The 23,077-nt window shown below is 41.1% G+C and overlaps 1 protein-coding gene across 4 annotated transcripts in view; it reads right to left on the bottom strand.

The window, feature by feature from the left end:
- The window catches only part of ANAPC10 (anaphase promoting complex subunit 10), a 117,855-nt gene that overhangs the window by 72,681 nt on the left and 22,097 nt on the right, over positions 1-23,077 (bottom strand). For 2 of the 4 annotated variants that reach the window (XM_083631407.1, XM_083631408.1), the window contains exon 5: positions 20,578-20,875. The exons of the other annotated variants lie outside the window; for them this stretch is intronic. In XM_083631407.1, the coding sequence (XP_083487533.1) occupies positions 20,645-20,875 (231 nt within the window). In that variant the 3' untranslated portion in view covers positions 20,578-20,644. Of the gene's footprint in view, positions 1-20,577; positions 20,876-23,077 lie in introns of those variants that run through there. 4 annotated transcript variants of the gene reach the window in all.

Genomic DNA, 23,077 nt, shown 5'->3' with positions numbered 1-23,077 from the left:
CATATTTTATATCTTTAAAACTATGTTTGGACCATTACTAAGGCAGGAAATGCAAAGGAAAATATCCAGATGGTGTTTTGTTTTTATTAAAATTGTGATTATTAAATTGTAAGTCACCTTGAACTTCCTTCAGCATTCCCAAGAGGTAGCAGTTTTGAGGTGTTGGTAATATACACATTTATTTAAGTTTTATGGATTAATAATTTGTCTGAAAATTGATTAGGTAATCAACTAAAAACCTCGACTTAATGAGCAGCTGTAGTTTGCATTTAAGTTTCCCTGTAGGCCTCTAGGGTTTTTCCGCTGCACAGTTGTGGCCCACAAGACCAATGGAAGACTAACAATAACAATAACAATAACAATAATAATAATAATAAATTTTATTTATATCCCGCCCTCCCCAGCCGAAGCCGGGCTCAGGGTGGCTAACAACAATAAAATAGTACAACATTCTAAAATCATTTCATTATAAAATTAATTCAAATCAAATTTGATGGCAACCATTGGGCTAAAGTTCTGTGAAGATTGCCAAAGGAGGGAGTCAGGCTGTGCCCTGACCAAAGGCCTGGTGGAACAGCTCTGTCTTGCAGGCCCTGCAGAAAGATGTCAAGTCCCGCAGGGCCCTAGTCTCTTGAGACAGAGCGTTACACCAGATCGGAGCCATAGCCGAAAAAGCCCTGGCTCTGGTTGACGCCAACCTAACCTCTCTGTGGCCTGGGACCTTCAAGATGTTTTTGTTTGAAGACCGTAAGTTCCTCTGTGGGACATACCAGGAGAGGTGGTCCCGTAGGTACGAGGGTCCTAGGCCGTATAGGGCTTTAAAGGTTAAAACCAGCACCTTAAACCTGATCCTGTACTCCACCGGGAGCCAGTGCAGCTGGTATAGCACTGGGTGAATGTGATCTTGCAGCGAGGACCCCGTAAGGAGTCTCGCCGCGGCATTCTGCACCCGCTGGAGTTTCTGGGTCAGTCTCAAGGGCAGCCCCACGTAGAGTGAGTTACAATAATCCAGTCTGGAGGTGACCGTCGCGTGGATCACAGTGGCTAGGTCAGGGCGAGAGAGGTAAGGAGCCAACTGCTTAGCCAACTTAGGGAGAAGAATAAAGGGGAGAGAAAAGAATCTGGTACAATGGTCAGGAAAGTCCTACATTTCCAAGCTGGAGTGACTCCTTCCCACCCCTGCAACCTATTACAGGGCAGACACAAAGCCTTTCTGGAGATGTCAGATATTTCACAATGCTTCCTCGTCAGATGGGCTTTCAATGGTGGCACAAGGCTTCTCCAAAAGAGAAGGCGTTGGGCTGTAGTCCATGCATTGAGACAGAAAAATTGATGCTGGAGGTGTCCCAGGGTTGCTTTGAAGTTTGCCTTCTGCATGAAATGGAGAGTGGCAGTTATGATTGGCTCCATGTGACTGGAAAAGGTGATGATAACATGATTTATGAGCGCCAATGCAGTGTAACATATATAGCCAATGATACGTTGTGGCAAATTACACAAGATAGTTGTGTGGCTGCCTTTCCTAAGATAATAATGAAATCATGAGCCTTTTGCTGTGTGGGTTGGGAAAGAAGTCTGTGAAATGTTAGTACAAGCTCTGAATGCAGAGCCACGCAAGTTGCTATTTGTTTTGCCCTGCCACTTGGAAACCATGCCTCTGACTTCAGTAGATTTGCTGCAGCCCAAATATCATATCAAGCTGAGCTAAATATGAAGATCTTCAGTGTGAGAGGAAGCTCCAATAAAGCTTTCCAAGTAAGAAGAAACAACTACGTTTGTCTTTTGTAATACTTTACACTGCTTTCAACCACAGCATCTTTCCACGGGAACTTTTGATCTTTGCTAATTGGTTGCAATCTGCATTCTGTTTTCCCTTACGAGTTGCACTTTCAGTTATTCCTTCTTTCCAGTCAGATTCCAGATGTTGTTGGTTACCCTTTCCCTGTATCCTTTACTGAACCTCTGCATTATTTCCTTACACACACACACACACACACACACACACACACACACCAGTTTTCAGGTATAACTTATCACACGTTCCTGAAGACTGCCCATGATGGGGAACCTGTGACCTTCCAGATGTTGGATTCCAACTGCCATCAACCCCAGCCAACATAGTCCATGGTCACAGATGAGGGGAGCTGTAGTCGTGCAAGATCTGGACAGCTACAATTTCCCCACTCCTGTGCTATACAGTAACGTTCATCAGCAGAAACTTCCATAGTGGCTTACACCCTTTGTGAGAAGTCTCGACTCTTCCAAATGCCCATTTTCAAGATTAGCTCAGGGTTTAGTCATTAGTTTATTACACTTAAATCCAACCCTTCTTCCCAGGAGCACAAGGCTATCTATCTATGTATCTTCAGGTAGGTAGCTATGTTGGTCTGATGCAGTCAAAAAAATTTTTTTATTTTTTTTAATGTCCAGTAGCACCTTAGAGACCAACTAAGTTTTTTCTTGGTACTGTATAAGTTTTCGTGTGCATGCATGTATCTGAAGAAGTGTGCATGCACATGAAAGCTTATACCAAGAACAAACTTAGTTGGTCTCTAAGGTGCTACTGGACAATTTTTTTATATCTATCTATCTATCTATCTATCTATCTATCTGGGTCTCCAGCCACTTCCCAGTCCCAGACCTCCTTAGCTTCAGCAAGGTGGCATTATACCTTCAGGTGACTTTGAAATGTCATGGAAACATAGTGGCCAAGCATCTTATGAAACCTTTTGGGGAAAACAGAAAGTCTATTGCAAAACATAAATGTAAACAGTTTGTGCATAAAATTCAGCTGCTAATCGGAATACTAACTTTAATGGGGAAATGGGGCATAATTGTCAATGGGTTGTACCCATTTTTATTCCTACATAACTAACTTGGGTCCATTAATTTCAATGGGTCCAACTCTAGAGTATAACTTTTATTGGATGCAACACAATGAGCCTTTCCTACAAGTGGGAATAGTTAGGATCAGGTTGGAAGGATGTCACCAACAGTACCTGATTTTGAAAAGGCCTATAGAGGGAGGATGATACAAGTGTAATAAATAAACAAGGTGGATACGAACCGAGCTTTGATCCAGACAATAAACACTGGGAACAATACAAGGCAATGGCTTAGAGAGCCAATGTGTTATAGTGGTTAAATTGTTTTGACTAGACCTGGGGAGACACAGGTTCAAATTCTCACTCAGCTATGACGCTCATGTGGTGACCTTGGGCCAGACACTATCTCCAAGCCCAACTTACTTTGCAAGATATAATGGAAGGGGACCGTGTACACTGAGCCCCTTGGAGGGTATAAAGCTAATAGATGATTCTATGAAATTGTGAGCATCAATAACGGTCCTTGCTGCCAGCTGGTGGAAGTGGAGGAGGTCCTTCCTGGGTGCAGGTACAGCAGTGGGTGTGGCGCTTTGTCCTGGACAGGCTGTTGGGTTCCTGCAGCCCAGGCTGACTCTGGTTTTCTACAGTCTGCAAGGGCCCATCTACATGCAAAGCAGAAGTGATGGGCTGATCCCCCTCTGTCTCTCTTCAGGAGGGTGGCAGACATGCAGTTTGCCATCCGCACCAATATGCTGGGCGTGTCACTCTTCTTCCTCATCATTCTATATGGCTATCAACAACCCCCAAAGCAGGAGGGATATTGAGGGGTTGGGGGGGAACTAATCCCCCACCTCACAGAGACAGAGGCCTCCAGGACAATGAAGCATGGAGGCCCTAGACACCGAAGCCCTGCTAGGCAATAATGGCTCGATAAAAAAGAGGAAAATGTCCCTTATCGCCTTTGTCAAGACCTAATATGTGCTTTAAATGATTTGCTCAACTGTGTTATCCAGAACCCACAGTAATACAGCATGTTTATATATTGACTCCCAGCCAGAGCAGCTCTGCTTTGGAGGCCTGCTCTGTCATTGGCCATTAACAAAACAAAATAAATTTCAACTGAGTAAGGTAAGCCAAGTAGAAACCACAAATCAGGAAGGCCACTGGCTTAGGTTGTCTTCACTGCCAAAGCCTAATGCGATATATAATGGAAAGATAATGAGAGGTTACAGTTAAGTTCTACTGTGCTGCACATAAATGCTGGCAAGGCAGAAGGGCTGGGCCGATCTTCTCAATCCTTAAACAAACATTTGATTCTGTTTCCCCTGCCTCACTTTCCCACCGCAGTGATATGCCCTCCCCTCTAGTGACCTAAGCCTCTTTACTCCAGGGTGGGGTAGGGCTAGGTCCTCTTTGTTCATTTACCGCTCTGCTTCTTTGCTGCTCCAGCCCATTCCAGATGTACCTAGCTTCCAGCCACACCAGATTCTGGATATCCTGAAGGAGCAGGAGGAGGAGGAGGCGGCCATGAGAAGGCAACATCCTGCACTAGCATCACATTAACTGGCTTGCAACTTCTCCCCGCAGTTTATTATTCATAGCACTAGCGGGAGGGCAAGGTGCAGGCTGACTCACACAATGGCATGCCAGAGCTGTAAGCTAATACCAATCCACACCCCCAGAACTGAGAATCAGATCTGGATTGGGTCAAAGCGGTCAGCTTCCCTCCAAGTGAGAGCTGGGGCCCGAGGGACTCGCTGCTCAGGGCTGCCGAGCTCAGTTGCTATCACCAAGTACAAAACAAGGGACGGAGAAAGCCTTCTTCCAACTGTTTCGGAGAAACGCTGTATTTCACAAAGCTTCTGTCAAAGAAATTAAGGCTGATGCTTTTAACAAATGGGCGTGTGGGGTTTGAACATCCTTCAGGTGTTTGCAGCGGTGGGGTGGGGGAGAGTGCTGAAGAAAAACATCAATACAACCAGAGGCAGATGAAACAGATTTGAAATAGAAATCTCAACATCATTTATTATTTCTGAGTGCTTACAGTTTGCAAAGCAATGCAGAGAGATAAAAGCGGGCAGCCTCTCCTGTACCCTTACCTTCTCAAACTTTTCAAATCTAAAATAATCTTAAAAGTTTTTCTCCCATTTAAAGAACAATGCGTAATAATGATTAATATATGATTGTCATGAGCCACTGCTTATATCACTCTCAGTCTGCCCTGGACTCCTTTACTTATTATTTAACCTCTGAATATTGCATAAAATGTGTTCTCACCTGGCCTGCAGCAGCATAGCCCAAGTTAAAGAATAGTTCTAGGGAAGCAGAATTAATCTAGGATGGATTTGGTTAGGCTACTGAGCAAACCAGGTCAGCTGCTAGAGAAACTGGTACAAAAATAACTCGAGAAATTATAGTAAATTTTGAAGAGCTCTCTTTACATTCTAAGGGCAGAGAGTGGAATACTACAGCTAATAATACACCTTTTCAAAGACAGGTTTTCCAAAGTCCATGATATACATAAATGCTGAAGTACAATAGAGACATGAGCAACCAGAATATTTCTCCCCCAAGTGGATCAAAATATTTCAACATGTAAAAGGTTTTATTAATTGATGCACCTTCATCTCAATATTATTATTAATTACAGCCACAGATCTTCACAGACCCTTTCTTCCCTGGCGGGAGAGCGCCATTTTGTGAGTTCACCACAAATGCAAAAATGTATTGGGCCAGCTCTGCTGGGCAGGGGGTACAATGTGGATCAGGACCACAGCACTGCAAATGGTTAAAGCCCCCATCCCCTCTATGCCACAGTCCCAAATCAGATTAGCTCTCTACAGAGCTGCTGTTTTAAAGAAATATCACATCACATTTGGCCCTGAAAGTTGGGTTCACCTATGGAAAAACATGAGGAGTAAAAGTGCTAGTTAATTGTGTTTTCTTTCCTTGCCGCTGATTGTACTATCTGAAACTGCTTTAAGATACAAGACAATGGAGGGCAGTAGTAGCATATCTTGTTAGAAGCCCTTCATTCAATAACTGTTTGTTTTTTTTTAATGTGACCATGCTGGCAGCTACCAAAGCTTGAATTAGTATAATAGGGTAAGAAAACCTTTGTAAAATATTTAAACTAACACCAACATCTGCCGATGGTTGGAAGTTCTGCAGTGCATTATTATTATTATTATTATTATTATTATTATTATTATTATTGATTTCTTAGTTTACAAAAATACATGCATTGTCTCTTTCTTCAAGTTGTGTTTTCTACAGATCAGTTTCATTTCTTGTGAGACATTAGTTGCATACAGTATTAGGTTGGGAAGAAATGAAGGGGAAAGAGGAAGAGGGGGAATGGTGAGTGGGGTAGGGTGGGGTGGCAATGCTTCTCTTCTTCTATTTAGTGTATGTGTGGGGTTTTGTGTCAGCGTCACTTCACTTGTTATATTTCCTTGGTAGTGAGAGGGGTTGAGGTGGCCTGGGGTGTGGTTGGTTGTCTTTGGTTGGCTGTAGTAATATTTTTTTACGTGTGAGAGAGGAAGTGGATTTTTTGACCAGGTTAGCCAGATTGATTCATATGCTGTCGGTGGATTCTTGTTGGGCTATGTAGGTGTTCAAACTTTTGGAGCCAGTGTGGTGTAGTGGTTAAGAGCAGTAGACTCGTAATCTGGTGAACCAGGTTCACTTCCTCGCTCCTCCACATGCAGCTGCTGGGTGACCTTGGGCTAGTCACACTTCTCTGAAGCCTTTCAGCCCCACTCACCTCACAGAGTGTTTGTTGTGGGGGAGGAAGGGAAAGGAGAATGTTAGCTGCTTTGAGACTCCTTAGGGTAGTGATAAGGTGGGATATCAAATCCAAACTCCTCTTCTTCTCTCTTTGCTTCAGTGGAAAATTTTGTCAAGGAGAAATGAGCATTCTGAGATGGATCTAGTGTCACTCTGAATAATGGAAATTGGAATCCAGCTCAGATTTTCACTTCTCACAAAGTTCAGAAGAAAGCCCATATCTCACCTCTGTTGTGTAGTATCTGGCGTGCACTTTAACAATGGCTTTCCCAGTATTTATGCTCAATGGAAAGAAATCTGACACATATATTAGATCTCTTTATTATGTTTATCCATAAAGAATTGCTGCCAGAAATTAGTGACTAGGTTAGGGGTACCATCAAGTCCAACATTATTATTATTATTTTAGTTTGGGTGTGCTTCTTAATATGGACTTCAATCTGGATGTTGCAGTACCTTAACACTTTTGAACAGCTGAGGGTAATATGCAGATTGTGCCCATTCCAGAAGGTGTCAGATATGGCCCATAGTGATGTACTGTATTTACATCTTCTTTGAACTACTGTAAAACCATAATAATTAAATGTCTCCATACAGCTGGTTGGCAAGTACTGTGCTTTGCTTTTTCCTTCAGGTCATACATAAGGTTTAGATCTGAGCTTCCAGTCCATGATCCCATCTCTCTTTCTCTCTTCTTTCTGTGCGTGTGTCCATGTGTGTGTAAAAAAATCTTTTTAGATGTTTTCTTGGCTTCAATCACTCACAATTTTTCATTTAGAACAGGGTGACCTGGCCAGGCACTCTGAAATTGTTCACTCCCAGTTCTCTGGCACATCATCAAGCTTTTTCTTTATTGAATCAGTCATTAGGAAGGATGGTTCCTCCATAATTCACACAGCAGCATCCCTAGAAAGAAGCATTGTGATGCTGTTGTTGGGTTTCAACAAAGGAAAGAAACCTAGGTTGGAATCACCACTCAGCTATGAAGCTCGCTGAGTGATTATAGGAAAATCAGTATCTGCCAGCCTATCCTTCAGAGGGACATTACGAGACTAAAACTAAAGCTATGCAGTTTTATTTGTCTGAATCCCAAACCGAATTGGGTCCATTTGAATCAATTTGGCTGAATCTGAATTGGGTCAAGGCAGCTACAAATCGCTGCAGTCAGGTGGACCAGAATACATTTACAGCAGTTTGTGCCGAACCAATGCTCAGAATGGTCTCTGGAAAAGCCAGACAAGCTGTCTCCTACATTTTGCAATTATTAATTATAGCACCATATGTGAAGAAATCCTGTTTATTTGAATTAAGTTTTAATGAGTATTGTGTAATGTGTTCTGACATTTGTATTGTACATGGTAATGCATTTCATGTGGAAAGATTTCTGTCTGGACCAGTGAAAGTTAGTTTAACTGTCGTAGGGACCTTGACTAAGAGCTGTGAGGAAGGGTTGGTGATATAAAGAAGAGTAGAAGCTATGTACATTTCAATTGGTGGGTGCAGGTTTAGAATTTTCAGTTAGACAGTGTGATTGGCTGGGGTTGGATTAGAGGGGCCTACAGAAGAAGGGGCCTATAGAAGAAGCCTGTATGTGGCTTGGTGCTGGTCCAGCAGAGGAGAGTTGGGGTGGAGCTGTTGATGCTTGGTGTTCATGGAATCATCCAGAAGGCAAGGAGAAGAAAGACCTCAGAGGCAGCTGGAATGGCTTGCTGGGGATAGGTGAATAAATGAAGAGACAAGAGAACCTGTCTGCAGTCCTGAGGGAAGTAAGAAGGAACTTGGGATGTGGGTCTCTGGTGACAGCTAGGAGTACCAGAAGTGAAGATTTCCAGGACACTGGCAGAAGACAAACCTGTGCTTCAGCCAGGTCAAAAGAAGCTTAACTAGGATGGAAAGAATAAAAGAGAAGTTTGGCTAAAGGATTTTAATGAGTGACTAAGTAACTAACTCAAATCTGATGCACCTATATGGAAAAAAATAAATTTATGGAAATTTTGATTTCCTAATGCAAGTCAATGGAATTTCCAAAGGGTTTCCCCCCCCCCAGATTGTAAACTGGATCTAGGGTTTGAGCTGAGTTTGGATTATCCCTGGTCAAAGCTGTTTTGGGTTGGAATGAATTGGATAAGAAGGGGACTGTACACAGCACTAGCTACAGCATATCTAAATTTACTAGAAAAAACTATGGGCTAGAAATGTAATAAACTGATATTGTAATATTCTATGTTAAAATATAGAGGTGGCCTTTAACTGAAATATCAAAGAATGTTCACAGCTGCTACAAAAGTATAACTCTAAACAGAACATTCACAAGCTGTCCAGCTTCTGTGAGGGAAATTAAACACCATTTTGACTGGTTCTCATATTTAAGGATCTGAAAATTTCACAGGATCACATTTGGGAGTCATTCCTCAAATATATAATTAGTGATTAGCAATGTTTGAGTAGTTTCACCTCAAATATTGCATTACAATTGTTTGGATCTTAAGTTGCATTCACTTGAAAGTTCACAGAAGAAATGTCTCCCCCTTGCAGCCCCCTGTGCCTCTCCAGAGGGTTGGGGGCCCTCCTGAACACTGTGGAACAGGATATATGGCACATTTGATGCCTCCTCTGGCATAAACTAGAAGTGACGGAGGCAAACGTTAAAAAGTAATAACCACATAAACGTACACACAGAGAGAAAAATCTATATTGGAATGGATTTATGTTGTTTTGTAATGTTCACTGGTTCATATGGAAGATGAGTAATTCTGGATAATGTCTTTTAATGCTGGATATATATTTTTATATAGTATGGTAGTGTCATTTTTAGTATGTTAAGCTACAGTGGTACCTCAGGTTACAGATGCTTCAGGTTACAGATGCTTCAGGTTACAGACTCTGCTAACCCTGAAATAGTACCTCGGGTTAAGAACTTTGCTTCAGGATGAGAACAGAAATTGTACAGCAGTGGCACAGCAGCAGCAGGAGGCCCCATTAGCTAAAGTGGTACCTTAGGTTAAGAACAGTTTCAGGTTAAGAATGGACCTCTGGAACGAATTAAGTTCTTAACCCAAGGTACCACCGTATGCCTTAACATTTAGACCAGCCTTTCTCAACCTTTGGTCCCCAGATGTTGTTGGACTACAACTCCCATCATCCCTAGGTAGCAGGACCAGTGGTGAGGGATGATGGGAATTGTAATCCAACAACATCCAAGAATAACACACATGTGCTAGATTATTTCCAGGCACTTGCTTTCCTAATAATCCATGCAGAGAGGACAGGAAGAGAATATGGCTCCCCTTTAGAGAAAATTGCTGTATGCCATCATAAAGTACAATTTCTTCATCTGTGAACTGTTTCTTTGCAATGAAAAAGGTGCAAATAATCTCATAGGCAAAATCTAGTGCCTTTGAACACATTTAGCAAATATTTATCAGCAAAATTACACATTTTTTCCTGTGAAAGAGTAGCATTAGTAAGATGCAACACCGGAAAGGAAAAGCTTAGCTTCAACCTTCCATGTTCATAAAACTGTGCAATGGGACAATGTGTGTGTTCAAAATACATAAACAGAGTATACTGACTTGTTAATCTTAAAATTCACTAATGTTACGGCAAAGTCAGTCATGGAATACTTTGTGTCCAATTAGAGAAAACTCAATGGGGCAACTGGACATCAAATATTAAAATAACAAATCCATGGATATTTAAATAAAATATGTCTTCTCTACTAATGTATGAACTTTTGCCTTTTAACTTTGTGAAAAGGTAATTTCAATTTTTTTTAAGCGATGCCAACTGAGTTTGATGAGCCTGCTATAAAAATTGGGGTTAGTAAAAATAATAATTTCACTAGGCATTCTTAATTTTGAAAAAACAAACCAATAACCTGTGCCTTCAACACACTCTTAAAAGGACTAAAGTATTCACCAAAGCTATCTTAATTTCAGTAATGTACTCGCTGGTGAAAACACATAACACATTGGGGGGGGGGACCCAGCCACCCATATTTAGTCACTACCAGTATTGAGCCGCTTTGAAAATACAACATGTGTCTGCTCACAATGGATAGGTATGAATATGCTGTATTTAATTATAGTTTATTTTAAAAAAACACTGAAATAAATGGGAGCACACCTGTATAAACCTGTAAGAGGAAAGATTAGCCAGGTCTAATGTGTTACAAGTCTGAAGAAATATGACTGTGATGATCTGGCCCTGCAACTACAACTCCCATCAGCCCTAGCAAGAATGGCAAATGACCAAGGATGAGGTAAGTCATCGTTCAGCAATATCTGGAGGACCAAAGTGTACTCCCACAAACTCTACAATTTATTCAGCAATTTGATACGTATTCAGATAACTGTTTTAACTCATACATATTCTGACTTTTCTGGTTGTTAATTGGTAGGATTCAAGTGAAATGGAAATGGAGGCTTCCATGATGGTTTCCCAATCAAACAGTTCTGAATGAGCTTGATTTTTGCAGCTCTGTCATAGCATCAAATGAATTTTCAGGCAGCAAGAGTGATGCATTATCTCAGGACCTGGAGCCTCTGATACTCAAACTCCACAGTACTTATTTATATATTTCCACTTTTGAAACACGTCCTATAAAGCATCCTGAAGTGATAAACAATATCAACAATAAATGGCATTTTAAACAATTTCATCTGTACACAATTCAAATACAGTGCACATACAGACTGAGATATTATATACAGTGGTACCTTGGGTTACAGACGCTTCAGGTTACAGATGCTTCAGGTTACAGACGCTTCAGGGTACAGACTCCACTAACCTAGAAATAGTACCTCGGGTTACGAACTTTGCTTCAGGATGAGAACAGAAATCGTGCAGCAGCAGGAGGCCCCATTAGCTAAAGTGGTACCTCAGGTTAAGAACAGTTTCAGGTTAAGAACGGACCTCCAGAACGAATTAAGTTCTTAACCCGAGGTGCCACTGTGTGTGTGTGTGTGTGTGTGTGTGTGTGTGTGTGTGTGTGTGTGTGTATAAACTCCATTTAAAATATCCACTTTTTAAAAAGTCTGATAGGGGTCTGTCCCTGAGAAATCAATGGGTCTAGTTTATATTGACTTAAGAAAACTAGATAATAGGGTTTGTGAGTTCACTAATAGACATTTGGCCCTACATTTGGCCCTACATTTAACTACAGTGGGTGATATTCAACCAAGTCATACTCAGGATATATCCACTCAATTACTGTTTGAAAGGATATGTCCTGAATATGACTAACATTGCTTATCACTCAGTATAGTTAATGATGAAGGTAATTATTATTGCCTCAAAGAAGTCAATATATAGGGTTTAAAACCCAGAATAAATATGTGGGGCAGGGGAAAAGAGATTATAGAGGTGACATATTCCTCCTTTACCACACCTCTCCTCACCTACCTGCTTAATTAGGGTTTAAAACTGGAATTAAAAGGTGGGGCTGTGAAAGACCCCCAGTTGGTTGGGGCCTAAGTTGGGTCTCGACTGGTCTGGCCTAGATTGGGGCCTAATTGGGGTTACCAGATTGGGCCTCAAACTGAATTAGGACTGGAAGACAAACCAGGAGACAGGACCAAAGGACAGCCAAAGATTCCAGGAACTCACCAGAGCTCAAGAAGACTTTCTTACTTGAGCAAAACGTGAAATAGGAACACCTTTTATAGCTCTTAATTCCCCGGGGGCTTACCTCCCTTGCAAATTTAGGATTTAGTCAGATTTTGATCACATGCTCAGTTTGCTGTTAACTGTACATTGGTATTTTCTTCAAGCACTGTAACAGCAGTTCCAGGCCAACCTTAATAATAATTTGTAAAGAAGTTTTTTACTGGTTCTTCCCAATTTGCTGATTGAGAAAACTTCCTGTCTGTGTTTTGTTCAAACAGGCACATATTTATTCAATTTATTTAGCTTCAAAGCACCATATTCACCTCCCTAACCTGAAAAACTAGCTACTCCAGGTTTTCCCCTCATACATTTTGCTTTTAAAAAAGTCAAATTTCTTATTTCAGTGGATATTTGTATGTGCAGTACATAGTGAGTTTGTCCATATTTCAATGCTCCTCTGTTACTTCCTTAACAAGTGAATACCACAAGGATAGCGCCAAAATATATCCAGTGTATTATGTTACAAAATCATTGTATTTGTCCTCTATGGTTCTCTAGTGGACCGTTGGCTGTCCTGCAGGAGACAACTCAATATATCCCATTTTCATACACTTCAGTGCCTTCAACTTATACATGAGCCCAATTTCAGCTTGACAAATGACAAATGCTCATAATTTTGTGGTGGAAGATCCCTCATGATTTTGATATTTCACTGTCAGTTAGCTAGTGGGGGGGGGCAAACATCTTACGTATGATTTTTTAAAGTTATTCTCTCTCCCCGCACCCACCCACCCCACAAAAAAGTTCAAAGAGCAAATGTTCAGACTAATCTATATTGTAAGCTTGTGCTCTGTCAAGTTTGGCAAGTTCATAGTTCTTAGTCTAAATACTATGCTTGTTTTTCAGCTTCAATAATAAACAATTACTGCATGCATGTATTAAACTCCCATTTTGTCAGACTTGGAAGTCAATCAAAGTCTTCCTCTGGTTGGAATGTGCCCTGTATCTATCCAATAGAAATATGAGCAGGACCACACAAAATGGTCCAACCCATTTCACGTTCCTTAAAATAAACCTTAACCATGAAAACTTGTCATTTCCTACTTATTAAAAATGAAACTTTCATACTATATCATGTCATTTCCAGTTCATTTTATCTCTGCATCTGAGCCTTCGTTCACTCAACAAATGAATATTCAATGGACACCGATTCAATCAAATTAAACAATTGTGCGAATTCTACAAGTGCTAAGAAAAAGAGAAAGAAGTGTTGCACCTAAAATTGCCCCAACCCTTACTGTCAAAGTTAAAATTTATTTCAGACATCATATCACAACTGCGAAAGGCAGATGGTTATTAAAGCCTTGCTTAACTGACTTTCTTTTATTGGACCAACGTATGATTCAGAAGGAGGGGTCCTATTGACAGTAGCATCAGAAGTTGCAGATGTTCCAACAGTCATACACTTTTACACAGATATAAACACCTAATAAAATGCAGGCTATAACTTATCCACATGTGCCTCCCTCCCTCTGTTGAATCATACCTTTCAATCTACAAAGCAAATTATTTCATCTCCTAAAAACAAACAGTACCTGCTCATATGCTCCAGCAACCAATCAACAACCTGCCCTACACAATCCACGTCCCTTTTCTTACTCCCAAGGGTGTGTGTATGTACCAATAGGTGCTGTGCCAGTAATACCAACAAGTGTTAGTGCTAATGCCCAGGGATGGGTTTACCCTGCTCTGTGCCAGTATCTGAGAGAGCTGTGAGTTTTCCTTTAAGCTAAGATCTCCTGGCTCATTGTCAGCAAGCCCATGCCAGCTGCACCAGCCAATGAAAGCTTATAGGAAAAATAAATTTGTCATAGGAAAAGTACAGAAATGTGATTGCTTTCATGCAGGACTACAGTCAAGAGATTGTTTGACTAAATTTTGCTAAGGCTGAAGGGGTAAATGGGTGGGGGGCAGAAAAAACCTTGCCAAATTAGATTGCGGTCAATTAAAATGTAAGTGCCTGGACTTGCCCACAAGGAACAAAAAATATTTTAAATAACAAAACCCAGTGATGCTGCTGGCTTAATTTTGTTGATAAATCCAAGCCATTTCAAAGCCATTTTGCTCATCATCCCACCAAGGTGTAAAGATTGGCCAGAGAATGAGCAGCTGCAGTCTGCTTCCCCTCCCTTCTGGCTAGAAAGTTCCAGCTGTTAACTGCCCTGGGATGACAGAAGGGAAGAGATGGACACTCTGGCCTCTACCACCGGCCTGAAGAACAAGGGACCTGGGTACTAGTTTGTTTAATCATCTGAATGCATTGTAAGCACAGCCTTGGAGGTCATTAGAACAAAAGGTGATATAATTATTTCACATAACCATTCAAAAACACAAAAATGACGTGCGAAGGGAGGGTAATTTGAGAAGCACAGTTAAGAATGAAAATGTAAGATATTATGGAATCTTAAGGGAAGTGCCTGGTCTTAAGTTTATGAGCTTCAAAAAAAGCTCTGCCGACACAAATTGCATTAAAGGTGAAAGATCTTCCTGGGTAGAGCACATTATTTGAGGTTCTGCTTGCTTATGGTTGAACTTACTCCGTTTCATCCAAAATGCAACTGAAATTAATGAATAGCTTCGAAAGGGAAGAGGAAATGGAGTGAACTTAAAATATCCTCAGCCAAATGCCAGTGTTCCTGGAGTCTCCCATTACAAAGTGCTAATGACTTTAGGCCAGGGATGGGGAACCAGTTTTGTTGGACTCCAGTTCCCCTGGCCTGGTAGAATCCCTTTGGCTAACCCTATCACGGCAAAGTAATTGGAAAACTGGGGTACAACAGCATTGTACCTCAGTTTTCCAATTACTTTGCCATGGTAGGGTTAGCAGCCTTCGACATGGTCGATCACGAACTCCTAGACCACCGCCTTGCCGACGTGGGGATCCAGGGCACAGTCCTCCAATGGCTGCGCTCGTTTCTCTCTGGTCGGGGACAGAGGGTGGCGCTTGGGGGGGAATTGTCATCGCGCCACTCCTTGGTGTGTGGAGTGCCTCAGGGTGCGATTCTCTCCCCGATGCTTTTTAACATCTTTATGCGCCCTCGCCCAGCTTGTCCGGAGTTTTGGGCTGGGTTGCCATCAGTATGCCGATGACACCCAACTCTATCTGTTGATGGATGACCATCCTGACTCGGCCCCAGACACACTGACCAGATGTCTGGAAGCTGTGGCTGGATGGTTACGTGGGAGCCGGTTGAAGTTAAATCCTTCGAAGACAGAGGTCCTCTGGCTGGGACGGGACGATATGGGATTGAGGGGGCAACTCCCATCTCTTGCGGGGGTGCAATTAGTGCCAGCACCGTCCGTTAAGAGTTTGGGTGTAATCTTCGATACCTCCCTCTCTATGGAGGCGCAGATTACAGCTATAACAAAGGCGGCATTTTTTCATCTCCGCCAAGCTAAGCAGTTGGCCCCTTATCTCTCTCGCCCTGACCTAGCCACTGTGATCCATGCGACGGTCACCTCCAGACTGGATTATTTTAACTCGCTCTACGTGGGGCTGCCCTTGAGACTGACCCAGAAACTCCAGCGGGTGCAGAATGCCGCGGCAAGACTCCTTATGGGGTCTTCGCTGCGAGAACACATTCATCCGGTACTATACCAGCTGCACTGGCTCCCGGTGGAGTACAGGATCAGGTTTAAGGTGCTGGTTTTAACCTTTAAAGCCCTATACGGCCTAGGACCCTCGTACCTACGGGACCGCCTCTCCTGGTATGCTCCACAGAGAAACCTACGGTCTGCAAATAAAAACATCCTGAAGGTCCCAGGCCACAGAGAGGTTAGGCTGGCCTCAACTAGAGCCAGGGCCTTCTCGGCTACGGCTCCAATCTGGTGGAACGCTCTGTCACAAGAGACTAGGGCCCTGCGGGACCTGACATCTTTCCGCAGGGCCTGCAAGACAGAGTTGTTCCACCAGGCCTTTGGTCAGGGCGCAGCCTGACTCCCTCCTCTGGCAACCTGCACAGAACTTTGCTTAATGGTTGCCATCAACTTGATTTTAATTAATTTTTATAATGAAATATTTTTAGAATGTTGGATTATTTGATTGTTTGATTATTTGATTGTTGTTAGCCGCCCTGAGCCCGGCTTCGGCTGGGGAGGGCGGGATATAAATAAAATTTATTATTATTATTATTATTTTTAAAAGGATATAAGCCCCCGTCTTTATTATTAAACTACTTCTAAGTAAGTGTAGATCAGCAATGATTCCAGTTGTTAATGGAGTGAGGAAATGTGAGAGCTTTCTTCAATGGCCAAGTTAACTCATTGTATCAGATGCAAAGAAAGACAGACACAACAAACTTGCAAGAAATTCACAGCCATGTATTGATTACAGCATGGATTTGGGGTTAATCAAAACATATTGTGGTTTTACAGAGTCTTGAAGTTGGGTATGGCGAGTTGGGTATAATAATGGTTATATTATTATATTTGAATCTATAGTCAAAAAGGTATGATATGGATTCTTGTCTTTTTTCCTTTTTTCACTTTGGCTAATTCCTTTTGATATAGAATGCAAGCTTTTTTAATATTTTGTAGTTATTTTGTAATTGTAGTTCTGCAGATGTTCTGTTTAAACTCTGACTTCCCCTTTTTTTGAATTGTAATCAGGGTGGATAAAAATCTGATTTTTTAAAAGAGGAAGAGTAAAGAAAGAACTAAACTATGTAAATAACATTAGAGAAACCTGCATCAACTTCTATTGTCTTCTGGCTTTGTCACATTCGGTGTGAAGGGAGGAACACCCTGAATTAAGAAAGGATTTCCAAATGGAAGCTAGCAATAATAGGGCCATATACTGTGACAGCATAAAAAGACCAAAGTTGTTTTATTTGCCCATGAATATGCTACTTGGGTGGTAGAAGGTACTTGGCTTCCTCAATAACCTAGTGCATTAGCAACTTTGTAAAAATGGAGGATCCTAACGCCATATTTACTAAGACACCTAATCTACTCTGAAGGGGTGAAGAGATCAAGTGCATTTCTGTTAAATCTATTATACATGTTCACCACGAAGCGCATGATGGCATTCGCTCCCCTATAGCTCTCTCAAGTATTTCCTTTTTAAAAAAGGAAATACAAGTGATGATGCATCATATTGCACAATACTGTAAAAACTAAAAACAAACTGATGTGCAAGTCAAAGGATTTTTAATTGCTATATTAAGAGGTATGGTTTTTTAAATAAGCACAGTATGCTATGTTCTGGAGTCATGGGACTGTAGCTGCCGAAATATGCCTAATATTCAGCATTTCATGAATTATTATTCCATCTGGACCTGTTACCATTTGAAATAGCTGCCTTGACTATTATTGTCACTGATGTTGCCAACTAATTCAAACGTTAGGGACTGTGTTCTAGATGCATAATACAAATACTTGAGATTCAGCTTATTTGATACATTAGTTCTTCTTTGTGTGCCCCCTAAATGAAAACATACTTATTTCAATGTTCACTTTACAGCACCGTGATTAAGGAATAACCCCAGCATCATAGCTACCAATATATAGGTGAATAAGTCATTTCATATACATTTGGGCGGCCTTGGGTTCAAGTTCACAATCTCATCTTCAATAAGCAAAGCACTTAAGTCCAGGATTTACCAGCACAGGTTCCTAATGCAGATTAAAGCCTAATCTTAAATCTCTGGCACTATGGATTTTCTGAGATCCTGGTTTGTTTGAACATCCCTGCTCTATGGAGTTTTTAAGACTGGTCCTCTGGAAATGGATATTTTAATGGGGAAAACAAATATGCTGACTCTTTATTTCATCCTACTAAAGAATCCACACAATCAGAAAGCTTTGAGGTCTTCACAAACATTTTTGTTACACTGAGCCAGAGTCAAAATGATGTTTTAATCAGTTCAAACGGCGTGCGATTTCTAAGGTGGAAACTTGAGATGAGACGTCCACTGATTAGGATACATAATAGGACCTAGCTTTCACATACATGTTCCAAAGTAGGGGTGGTCTCAGAGTGGCCTTCAACCTACTATGAGAAGCCCTCTACAAACGATCAGTTCAGATCTCCGGCAAGAGCAATCTGTTCTTCCTGTGGCAGCTTGCTGGGGAAGGAGAGAGAGGGAGGAGGAGGCAGCCCTACCCATCATCTTCTGCCTCCCCACCACCAGCATGTGGACCAAAACAGAGGACAGACTTCAACAGAAAAAAAGGCTGGTCACCCATGTTCTTAAGTAACCGTGGAAAGGAGACGAGGCACATGGCAAAATGTGGAAGCAAGAATCCTCATGAATACTTTAGGGAAGTATGTCCTCAACCAAAAGTCTTGACTCCAGAGTGAAGAACAAAATAAATCAATCAGCTCTCTAGTATTCCATACTAGAAAGGAATACTGAGTAGAAGACAAAGGTGACCCTCAATCAAATGACAAAGCACGCGCATCTCAATAGAATCTGGGTTTGGCACCTGCCTAAATCTGAACTGAATGAGGGAATCAGATCCAGATTCTCCTGTAGCATTAACTGTATGTGTCTGGAAATCCAGACATCTAAATATTTAAATTGGTGCTGCTGCCAATGCAAAGGATACATAATAAAATGGTGCTAAAGAGAGACACAATCCTACCCCAGTTTCCGCCAATTGGTGGAATATATACAGAGCATATACCAAACACGTACCAAAGTGAATTATTTTCTAACAAATTTGGGGATAATAATATATAGGTCAAAGAATATAGTAAGTCAATGTAGTATCCAAAAATAAGTTATACTCACTTAGCACACACTGATTATTCCTAGAATTAGGACTTCATAGTCCTCTGGAGCTGTACTTGGTGTCTTTAACCTCAGCCAGGAAAAATTGTGCCAAATATCAACTGCACAAAATATCTAGTCAGGGTTGCACAATTGTTGTATGAAGACTCCTGCTTTGTAGTAAAGTGAAGTTTCATGGCCATTTGAGCTCTTCCAACAATGCAACATTTGTCTGAAAATGCTTTATTTTATGAGTTGGACTCCTGTGGCAGAAAGCAAAGATGGCAGTAACTATAGTTTTAAATGTTTAGGAGACTGAAGCTTGCTTCACAACTTCCAGTAACACAACTGTACAAGGAACACAGCACTGCTTTGTAATTTAAAGTTTTATGTAGATCCAAATTACTCTAGCAAAATTTAAGCAACACACACACACCCTTGTCACAGTTACCTTACTGAAGGGATGGGAAACCTTTGGCCCTACAGATGGTGTTGGACCCAAACTTCCAAAATTATTCACCTTTTTAGTCACACTAGCAGGAGCGGATGGGTGTTAGAATCCAAGAACATCTGGAGGACCCAAAGTTCCCCAGCCCTGCCTTAGACAGATGTGTATAAGTGCCGGCTCCAGGATTTGGGCCCCCCTAACACAAGGCATTCTTATGAACCCTCATCCTGGAAACAACGTGAAACACTAGGCTGGGGAAGTAGTGCAGTTAGGTAATTTCAGACTCTGGTTATACAGCACACACACAGGTAACGTGTATTAATTCAAAATGTGGTAAGTCCGTCCTGATTCATTTGGAGGCTCTCCTGCTGATTCTTCTGTGTGGGACTCTTGACTTTTACTACAAAGGCCTCCCTTGAAGGCACTACTGCAAGCAAATGCTAAGGTGTAGTGATGGTCACGGATGTCTTAAAGTGGGATTAGACAAATTAAATAATTAGAATTTGTGGATGTGATAGATAAACAGAACCTTCAGATTAAAAGGCAGTATGCAACCAAATCTCAGTTACTAGAGAGGCAATGGTGTGGGACGCCTAATGCCTTCGTGCCCTGGTCATGGCTTCCTAGAAACATCTGGCTGTATCAGACAGACCTTTGGTCTAATCCAGCAAGGCTCCTATGTTTCAGAAATAAGAATCTTATCCTTTACCTCTACAAAATCAAATAAAATTATATCCTCAGATTGCCTTCCTTCAAATCTCTATAAAATATTCTTAGAAGTAGCTGTATATGCTATGGGTAACCAGCACTTAAGAAAGTCTGGTCCTACAGGAGGCAGTAAGGCAAAGTTCATGAATTTATTCATCAGCTTCCCTGTACATTGAACAAAATTACATAATCACACTTTAAAAAGCCAATTACACACTTGTGGAGGAGCCCAATGTAATAATGAAATTATACAATAAAATACACTAACAGATAATGATCAAATGAAGAAGCTTCTGAGATTTCCCCCCTTCTGTTTCTAGAAAGGAAAAGCAATACACTTCTTGGAATAAAATAAACAATAGTGAAGTTACATCCATGAGGATGTCTGCAGTGCACACACACACATCCAGGAACTAGACAGTGCAACAAGATTTTATGTCTTTATTTGAAAATTAAACAAAAATACAATGCTTTAGTACAAAATTGAGCTTTGTTTACCTGATTGAACGATACATCATGAAATCAATTGTTGTACACCTAGGAAATTTACCAATAGAACTTTCTTCCACTGGCGTATACACCTTGATTTGCCGCATATGAGTGTCTCTTCCATTTTGGTGATTGGCTAAAACAGCAATCTGAATCATAAAAGTGCGGATAGGTTTCTTATGAGTATCTGTTAAGGCTACGTGAATCCAACCACTGGGTTCCACTAATTCAAGTTGCTGGAGAAGAAAAGAAGAATAAAAAGGTAGAAATGGAATCAGATTAAATTATCACTTAGCATAAGCAATCAATTATTCAGTACAAAAGGAAGTGGACTGCAGTGGAAAATGAGAGTTGAGCATACATGATCGCACAGTCGTCTCACATTTGCTACATACACAGTCCAGCAAGGACCTTGAGAAGGAAAAGGAAGGGCTGTAATGCTTTCTTTAATCATCTGCAAAATGCCACTTCTACATCTGAACAAGGAAGATACATACAGTGGAACCTTGAGTTACGTATCGTCCTCCTTACAAACGCTTCGTAATGAGCTCCACTAACCTGGAAGTAGGTGCTCCTGACAGCGAACTTTGCCCCAGGATGCGAGCGGAAGTCGCGCAGCGGCAGCAAGAGGCCCCATTAGCAAAAGCGCGCCTCAGGTTAAGAACAGTTTCGGGTTAAGAACAGAGATCCGGAACGAAAAATTTCGTAACCGGAGGTACCACTGTAGTTCTGTCCAAGGTAAAAGTGTTCATGGGGCAGGAGCTACCAACACTGCAAAGTTACTGCCATGTTAGGAAATATGTATGCTAGACTTTTGTAAAGCATTTTTCTATCTTCTTAGCAAGACAGAAGCAAAGGTTGTCCCCTTCCCACCCCCACCACATGCTGTACATCTTAAGTTTTTCTATTTTGACTGTTTGTGAAATTTCATGTCACTGGTGCAGTTAGCATATAAATCAGAATTTAGTGCTATGTGCAGGAGTGGGAATGGACCTAAGCGAAGCCCTGAGCTTGTGTACTTGCACCTTCTCTCTCAGCCAGGAGGACTTCTGCTGCATTTAGTTTCACTTTCCATGAACAAATTCCGGTCAGTTTCAAAATGAGCCAGCTTCAAACCATGGGTAATTAAAACTGACTTGTTTAACTAACCTGACGTTGTTTTAAACCACCATCTACGGTTCATACATAATGAAAAAGCAAGGATTCATAGAAAGTAAAACTAAACACTGCAGAATCCTTCTCCTGGCCATTATGAGAGGAGGAGAGGAAGGAGTGCAAGAGCCAGAGCTTTTCTCAGACTCAGTCCAACTGATACACTTAGCAATAACCCATGGCTTAGTTGTTATGTGCAGACAAGCTCACTGCCATGTATAAAACCATGAAGATTAATATCTCACAACAAGTTTAATTCACAACCTGCAAAATTTAGACTCCTGTTATCTTATTCCAACCATCCATTCCTGACATGTTGCAACATGGATATGACAATGTACACAATTTAACTATGTTAGAAAAGCACTGACAGAATGTGGTGTGGAGTAAGGAACAAAGGGCAGAATCAAAACTTCGATTACTGGTTTCAGATATGAAACAGCTATTCTTTTATTTTTGGATTTACAAATTGAGATCAGATATTTAAGAAGCGAGGATAGAAATAAATGATTTTCAAAAAGTAATTAGATTTTTAGCATTTAAATTGGATTTCTTTTTAAAAATCGTATTAATTGCCCTTTTAAAATTCAAATGTTACAGTATTATAATAACATTATTAGGTCAAACAAAATGCCAAAAAGTTGTGAGCAACATGGTTGTTTATAATTTCTGTGTGCTTTTGTTTAAAAATGTGAGCTGGGTTCAAATCTCTACTCAGACACTGAGTGACTTTGGGCTATTCATCCCTCAGCCTACTACAACAAAGGGTTATTGTGAGGGGTTTTGTTAAAATTAATAAGCAAGGGGGGACTATGTATTTTACTTTACGCTCCTTGGGAGGAAAGAACGGCTATAACCACAATAATAAAATAAAGTAAACATCCAGCTAACCCATTTTTTTAAGTGTTTATCATGATATAGTTTACCAAATGATACGAACAAAAAGTTCTCTGCAAATAAAACTTGCAAAAATAAATTCTTACCAGAATGAATACACACACACACACACACACACACACACACACTTCAAGTATGTCACTTCTAAACGCTGGGCTGAAAAGCCCTCTCAATAGGCAATGATTTCTAGTAATTTATTGATGCACCGTATCTTGGCACTCAAACAAAAAATACCCCCCCGCCTGCCCCCCCTGGTGAGTTTGCTGCACTTCCCTGAAGTGCACGTGCCTCCTCGTAACAGCTTTAAAGAAAGAATAACTTATCCTGAATTTTGCAGTCTCTGCCCCATGGCTCCCATGTACCACAACATAACTACAAGGAATAGGTTT

Source organism: Podarcis filfolensis (assembly GCF_964270895.1).
Source record: "Podarcis filfolensis genome assembly, chromosome: 9".
NCBI classification, from domain to species: Eukaryota; Metazoa; Chordata; class Lepidosauria; order Squamata; family Lacertidae; genus Podarcis; species Podarcis filfolensis.
Note: the sequence above shows the minus strand (reverse complement) of the source record. Positions and strands in the feature narration are given on the sequence as shown.